Source organism: Gambusia affinis, linkage group LG16, assembly GCF_019740435.1.
Source record: "Gambusia affinis linkage group LG16, SWU_Gaff_1.0, whole genome shotgun sequence".
Lineage (NCBI taxonomy): Eukaryota > Metazoa > Chordata > Actinopteri > Cyprinodontiformes > Poeciliidae > Gambusia > Gambusia affinis.
Window position 1 is genome coordinate 18,828,154 of NC_057883.1, and position 7,959 is coordinate 18,836,112.

The 7,959-nt window shown below is 37.6% G+C and overlaps 1 protein-coding gene across 3 annotated transcripts; it reads left to right on the top strand.

The window, feature by feature from the left end:
• The first annotated feature begins 569 nt into the window (after positions 1 to 569).
• On the top strand, positions 570 to 4,923 carry LOC122845935 (glucosamine-6-phosphate isomerase 2). 3 transcript variants are annotated; one of them, XM_044142509.1, is made up of 7 exons: positions 570 to 679; positions 870 to 1,008; positions 1,100 to 1,201; positions 2,608 to 2,790; positions 3,452 to 3,636; positions 3,714 to 3,888; positions 4,398 to 4,923. In XM_044142509.1, exons 2-7 carry the CDS (start codon positions 885 to 887, stop codon positions 4,454 to 4,456), a joined length of 828 nt encoding a protein of 275 aa, XP_043998444.1. In that variant the 5' UTR covers positions 570 to 679; positions 870 to 884; the 3' UTR covers positions 4,457 to 4,923. The 3 variants fall into 3 exon arrangements, with proteins under 3 accessions (XP_043998444.1, XP_043998446.1, XP_043998445.1); XM_044142511.1 differs by having other exon boundaries at positions 578 to 679; positions 881 to 1,008; XM_044142510.1 differs by having other exon boundaries at positions 580 to 679; positions 884 to 1,008.
• Positions 4,924 to 7,959: the final 3,036 nt, after the last annotated feature.

Consider the following 7,959-nt stretch of genomic DNA (forward strand, 5'->3'; position numbering starts at 1 on the left):
GTGATGCACCACAATACTTAAATCAAACTGAAAATGGGAATATTGCTATAACATCCAATGATCAGCTCCAAAGTTATCAAGTTATCAAAGTAGGCCTATGTGAACCAGAAGTTCTTGCAAAAATCCTTTTGTAACAGATGTTGACATCCATTGTGGATCTATAGGCTACATACAGATTGTGAGGCAACTACCAAGCCCCAGGGTAGTACCTATATCTATCTATCTATGTATATATATATAGATACATATATCTATATATATATATATATATATATATATATATATATATATATATATATATATATATTAAAGAGATTATTAACCAACCATCTCCCTCAATGTAGTCATGTAGAAGCAGAAAAAATGGGTAAAGTTGTATAGAGTCCATAAAGAAATGGAGCATTGGAATATTTCCTTGATCAGATGTAAAAACCCAAAATTCACACATCCACTTTAAAATAAACTTGCAATGTTGTTGAGCTGGGTTTTTTTTAAACACAGTAAAAAAATCTATACTTCGTTCTTTTTTTCTAACGTGTGTTTTTTGCTTCAGATTTTTGACACTAACGGACTTCCATAGCTTCCGCTTTAAAATCACTTAACCCGCTGTTGGTCATGTGAGTTAGGAGGCTGCAGTCTGCTGTGTACCGTTTGATTAGAACCAGCGGGATTTTAGCAGGTAACGCTGCTCTGTGTTATTATTCTGGTGTTAAAAACAATTAGTAGCTGCAGAATAATGACGGGATAATTAACCACAAAGAATAAGTTAACGTTGAACAACTGCAGGAGTTTCCGTACCTACTAGCGTTAGCCCAATATCAGTTCTTGTTTATGGTTGTGATTTAAGTTTATTCCCTTTGTTCACTGAGGGCTTTATCAGCAGCATGAGGCTGGTGATTCTGGACGACTATGATCTGGCCAGTGAGTGGGCAGCTAAATACATCCGAAACAGGATCGTCGAGTTCAAACCTTCTGCAGACAGATACTTTACTTTGGGTTTACCCACAGGTAAACAGCCTCCCTTTTACTGTATTTCTTGCCGTGGCGGTATTTGTGATTTCACTGGCTCTAATACGCCTTGATTCTGGCTTTGTTTCAGGCAGCACTCCGTACGGCTGTTACCAGAAGTTAATAGAGTTCCACAGAAGTGGAGACCTTTCCTTTAAGTATGTGAAAACCTTCAACATGGATGAGTACGTAGGTGAGTGCAATTTACTGCGCCTGGCAGAACACAACCATTAAAGCTGGAAGTACAGGAAAATTTGCTGTATTTTCTGCAGCCTACATGGCTTTTCTAGTTCACTAAAATAATGGAATGCACAACCTGTACCTGTATGAAATGGTCGTGTTTGATTCAACCTAAACTCTCCAGAAAACATGGACTGCACATAAACGGATCACCTCCTTTTGTGTGATATGCCTATGGCAACATCATGCTGTGGGGACGCTTGTTCATCAGTTGGAAATTAGGCAGTGTCCTGGAAGAAAATTGGTTTAAGCAAAACACTTGGGACTTGGGTGGAGATCTGCGTTCCAACAGGACAACGTCTCTAAACATACAGCATGAACTATAAAGGAACTGTTTAAATTAGAATGACCCTATCAGGGATTAGACTTAAATCCAATTAAGATTCTGGGATATGACCTGAAAATTGATGTTCATGGTAATACTGCACGATTTTGGAAAAAGGTGATATATGATGATGTTGGCGACAGCTCCGACACACATAAGTACATAGAGAATGGTATATTGGGATTCTGGGAGGAAACACGAAATGCTATAACTGTATCTCAATAACATGGTTTTTACTGACCATGTTGCATCTGGATAGATCTGCTTTTTCAGCAAAAAAAATAAACTACTTTGTTTTAGCTTCCTACTATATGAACCAGAACATTTTAAAACAATTGAAGTCTCTGCTTCTGTTAGTACTGCTTATATAATTCTTTTTGCAGTTCAAGGAGTTTTTTTGCAACATTGATAATTAGTATTTGCGAGCTCAGGCTCTTGCCATACCGCCTTACTACTTTGAGGGTATTTTGCAAGGAAGAATGGCCAGAAATCTCGGTCTCAATTTGTGAATGGAAACTTCTAAACAAATCATATTATCTATATCATTAAACCTTTAGTAAAAAGTGGTTGGCAAAAATGTAAATTGAGGTTATTTCAACCATTCTTATTTTAAATTTTTTTCTTTCCCCTCATGTCTGTTTTGTTGCTTGGATTAAATCTGTTGTCGGAATAAAACTGTAGGGTTCTGGTTTTTTCTTTCTCCACCTCCCCTCAGGCTGAAGTTTCTCTGCTGACAGAGACAAGAATTCTGCCGTCTCTGCTGCAGAATCGATTAGATCAAATTTCAGTCACAAAAGTTAGTGAGGAAAAAAATATCTAACAAAATACAGGTGGTTTGAAGCAAAATTGCCTGATGCTTGCAAAATTTCCATAACTCCCTGTTAATTTCTAAAATTTATTTGCAAAAATGCCAGATTTTTATGTGACCGTAACAAGTTAATTGTTAAGAAATCAAACGTGTATTCCTCGAGTGTTCACCAGCTGGAGACTGTTGGTCTTCTTCACTTATTGACACAAACGTTTTCGTCCTGCAGGTCTGCCTCGTGCTCATCCGGAGAGCTACCACTCTTACATGTGGAACAACTTCTTTAAGCACATCGACATTGATCCGGCCAACGCTCACATCCTGGATGGGAATGCAGAGGACTTGGAGGCTGAGTGCAATGCTTATGAACAGGAGATCGCTGCGGCTGGAGGGATCAAGCTGTTTGTTGGAGGTGAAAATTAAAGATTTTTTTTATTCTTGGTTGTGCAACTAATTTTAATTTTGATACAGATTTTAACTGATTGCAATTTCTCTATTAAAAGCTGTAATTTAGAATCGAAATGGAGCATGAAAATATTTTTTACTGTCTTTTGTTAGGTAAATTAGGAGCATAGGAGAATACTCACATTATGTAAGACAGCAGATTTTTGACATACAAGATTTTTGAGCTTCATAACAAAGCTGATATGACTTCAGTTAACATTAAAAACAGTTCTTAAAACATTATATTAGTGGCCAGTGCAACTAAACAATAGTCTTCTTTTATAAACCTTAAAGATCTAGATACTTGAATACTTAGCAGAGATTTCAACAAGACTGCCAACATTTCCAAGTCCAGCATATGTAACTGGCTGGCCAAAGTTGAAACATCTGAAAATGGTTGACTTTGATTCTTCACTCGGTAACAATGTCCACACCAAAGAGTGGTGCTTAGATGATGTTTAATGACCTGGTATGTCTTAGTCTCTTGCGTTCCCTGATGGTAAAATCAGTTCAGAGTGATCATACAGACATAAACCATCTAAAGTAAAACTTCTCATTTCTGAAAGTTCCTCTTGGGATTGTTTCATGTTGACATGCAGCGTCTTGAATATCTCAACCCCTCCTCACAGGAATTGGCCCTGACGGCCACATCGCCTTCAACGAACCCGGCTCCAGCCTCGTTTCCAGGACCAGAGTTAAAACTCTGGCGAAGGACACCATCGTGGCAAACGCTCGTTTCTTTGGCAACGACCTCTCCAAGGTTCCTACCATGGCTCTGACAGTGGGAGTGGGAACCGTAATGGATGCCAAGGAGGTCAGCCCACCCTGTGCCCCCAGACATGGAAGCCCCGCCTCCACTTCGTTGAGTTTTAATCTCCTGTTTTCCTTCAGGTAATGATTCTGATCACGGGAGCTCACAAAGCGTTCGCTCTGTACAAGGCCATTGAAGAGGGGGTGAACCACATGTGGACGGTGTCTGCCTTCCAGCAGCACCCGCACACTATCTTTGTGTGCGATGAGGACGCCACACTGGAACTCCGTGTCAAAACTGTGAAATACTTCAAAGGTACTGGCACATTCTGTTTATGTAAATTGGGTGGATGATGTCTCTATATTGGATTTTTTCTGGGTTCTTGGAGAGCTTTGTATACAAGAAGAAACATCAGAGACATCATTTTGAATTTAGAGAAGCTAAAATTAGATTAACTTATCTCTCCTTATAATTCTCATCAGAACTGTTTTTGCAGTTTTAGATTATCTAAAGGCTTTAGATTTAAATTATTCCGTTTTATGATTTCAAATAATTCCAACACTCCAGCCTTAATGTAACAAGTGCAATGGGGCAGTTCGTTTACATCACTCTAGAATAGATTATTTAATATTTTAGCAATATTGCAGAAGCGAAAGATTTTCTGGAAACATTTTTAATGTGCTGGTCAATAAGTTTTCAATTTTCCTGTAAAGAAACATGTCAACCAGGTTTCCAGATTCAGTAAAATTGTCATTTTTTTCATCTCTGCTACAGAACTATGCAAGTAATATTTGTGATTTTTTATTTATTTTTTTTTACTGCAGGTTTAATGCATGTTCACAATCGACTGGTGGATCCAGTTCTCAGCATTAAGGACCAGTGAAATAAAGAGAAGATGTGGCTGGTTGATTCATACTGGTAGAGTTCCACAACCAAGGAGCTTTTATTGTTACTGCCAATAGCTACAGGTTGTTACTGAGAGCCAGCAGGTCAAGTGTGTTTGAAATCCAATTATGAAACTAGTTTTCTTCTGTGCATAAGAATTGAGGAATTGGAGAATTTTAAAATCAAAGCACTCCCTCTTTTTTGAGTCAACTTCTATAAAGACTTTTTTTTTTTTTTATTATTCCAGAAATCCTTTCATGTTTTTCTCCTTAAGTCACCTTCCCACTTGAGCTTTTTGCACACACTTGTACTGTAGTCACTTCCTATTTTACAATAGGAAAAAAACAAGTTTGTTAATTAGGACTTTATTAATTTTGGTCTTTCAAAAATGCTAAATAAAAGATGTCTTTATTAAATCAAGAGAAATGTATTCCTCGTAATAAAATGCTTTGGCATCTCTCTCTATATGTTGAAGGGCATTTAGAGTTTGTCCACAGGGGGCAGTAATCCGAAAGCTTTGAGAACACTTAATTTGTTTCATTAATTCAACCACTAAGCAAACCCGTACAGATTAGTTATACAGTTATGTTTTTAAGCCTTTTTTAAATAATTAATTTAGATTTTCCGTTTACAGCTAGGCCTGTTGCGATAAACGATAAATTAATTAATCGTATGATAAATTAAAACTATCGACGTCATTTTAATGATCGGCTTTATCGTCTCTTCCGGCCTTTTTCCTCTTTCTGTTGATAACACTAAATGAAAAAGGCTCAACTCCGGTGCTCTCCAATGACCTTTCCTTTCCCCCTTTCCTTAGTGTAATGTCCAGTGCACACTACACGATCGTAGAGCTGTCGGTCGATTGTCGGCCCGTTTTCAAAACCTGAGATCACACCTTAGCCGACAGAAATCCTAGGTATAACGGTTCATCAGGTTCGATCGTGCCGTGTGGTGTCCCAAAAAGGGGGGCAAAATAATGGCTACAAGTTCAGTTAACTAATTTAAAACCAGGCATTAATCAATGCTTTACTACAATCTACCTGCAACGCATGTGGCTCTAGTGTCAGCGTAACGTCCTGACTGAATGAAAATCATTATAACCTATTTATGTCATGTTAACAAAGAATAGCTGAAAAGTTACCGGGTTCATCAACTGCGTAGCAGTTTCGCTCCAACTTCTCCCCTCGTCGTTTCTATATTCTTTTCACGAAATGTTTTATAAACATTAATATTGTTTACACATATTATCTCCAATGTCCGCTGGACTTCGGTTTGCGCCTTGTCAGCTGTTTGGGATTCCCCTCTGTAATTTCCCCTCAGAAAGCACGGAGAGAATCCGCGCTTTCTGACTGGCTACCTGTCACATTCAACAGGCTGCGTTAACGCTCCCAGTCGGAGAATACCCCTGATTTTCATGTGCACGGCCACGACGATGTACCAACACACCACACACTACAGGATGATCGGTTACGAAACCACAAGAGACAATCTTAGAACCGCCAACGTTCTAAGATTGTCGTAAGGGGAAATGTACGTGTGAACTATTGCATCAGGTAGTCGATGTGCCCATCTTCTCTATTTAAATCTAATGATTACTGAAGGGCAGTATAGTACACAGACTTCATAATCTGCACTCTTTTGGTTAAATCCAGTATTTATTTCCACTTTGGTGTTTTTATTCAAGTACATTTTTGTTAGTGGAGACTGAGAATCCATTTTATTTTTGTTTTCGCTTGTGTTGTTTATCAGTTCCAGTGTTAAGTGTTCTTTTGAAAATAAAGTCTTTCTATCTTTGGCAGGAAATCGCATGCATTATTACGTCATTTCCGTTAAATCGGTGTAAAAAGGTCTTCAAACAATATTATCGTTTATCGCAATAATTTTTGAGACAATCGCTCAGCAAAATTTGTTATTGTGACAGGCCTACTTACAGCTAATAAGAACATAATGTTTAAGATTAAAATTTCATACATTTAATGTATGTGGGCTTAATTAAAAGTTTAATACTTGCTAAAAACTTATTTTTAGAAGGTTTTTTTGAGAAACTTGACAGGAGCCTCCAATTCCTTTTACTGAGATGAAACTGCATGTCTTGTGGGATTTTGTGTGGCAGATTTTGTTATACTCACCTATATATCACAAACGCTTAGTAACAGGTTTCAGAGGAACAAAATTAAACATCAAAGCTGAGCTGGACCTATACTGAATTTATTTCCATAAGTTTTTATACTCTGTAGTTTAATATAATTGTATAAAATCTTTTTTAAAATGACTTGACAGAAAAAAATAAAATTCAGGAGAGATGATTTGTTTTAATGAACATTATGGTATTTAAAATACAAAAACAAATATTGAACATTAGCAAAATTATTTTCATTTAGTTAAATGCTTCTCACTAAACAAATCTGATATCAAGACTGAAAACTAGTAAGGCATAGTGTTAAAAATCAGATAGCTAAGCAGAATGTGATGCAACTGTTCTAACAGTCTGTGTGAGTGACAAGCAAGTTTACAGATTGATGATCTATCTGCTACAATGGTGCTGTTCATTTCAGCACCTTGTATCCATAATACTGTTTTCTCTTTAGTATCTTATTCATGATTTATATTGTATGACCATAGAGTTTTGATAAAGGCGTATGTCAAATCGGCAAGTGGGTTTTAAATCTGGAAATATCAGTGTGGCCAGTGAACATGGTGCAACAATGAGCCTTCCTCAAACACTATTATACACACCTCAGTGACTCAAACACTTTGTAATCAGAAATATCAGTGATGTGTTGTAGACTGAATATAATTTATTCAAATTAAAGACACCACAATGTGCATCTGTACTCATTAGTGTTGCACTGATAAATCATTATGTACACTAAGCTGAGCCCATAGAAAGAGTCTGTTTTCACTGACTGTTAATTATCAGCTGCATCTTCATCAGGACAGAGACAGCACATCAATTGCTGGTTTTTAAAAGAGCTCTCAGATCCAACATCTGTTGAATTCAACACAAGGCAAAGCACAACTGAACCAGTTGCGGAGCGTAGCCTATAAAAAACACCAGCAAACAAAGAGAGTGAGATATGACTTAAGTAAACATCTATCTTGAAAGTTTTATTCCTAATTACTGAGGACAGAAAGAACACAGTAGAGTTAGATTAGAAAAATACTAAACATGTATTGTGGTCAGAATTTGGGCCAGATGGAAATCTTTGTCTAGACTCTAGAGCAGGGGTCCCCAAACTCGGTCCTCGAGGGCCGGCCTCCTGCATGTTTTAGTTCGCTCCTTGGTTTAACGCACCTGAATCAGATGATGGCTCGTTAGAAGTCCTAAGATGAACATTGACATGCTGAAAAGGTTGTAAAACGTCCTGGATGCCGGCCCTCGAGGACCGAGTTTGGTGACCCCTGCTCTAGGGTGACATTCATGCAGGAACCATCACTGACTTTAAGACGTGTTTACAAGATGAATTGAACAATATCTGAAAGATTTTGGCTTAGTTTTCT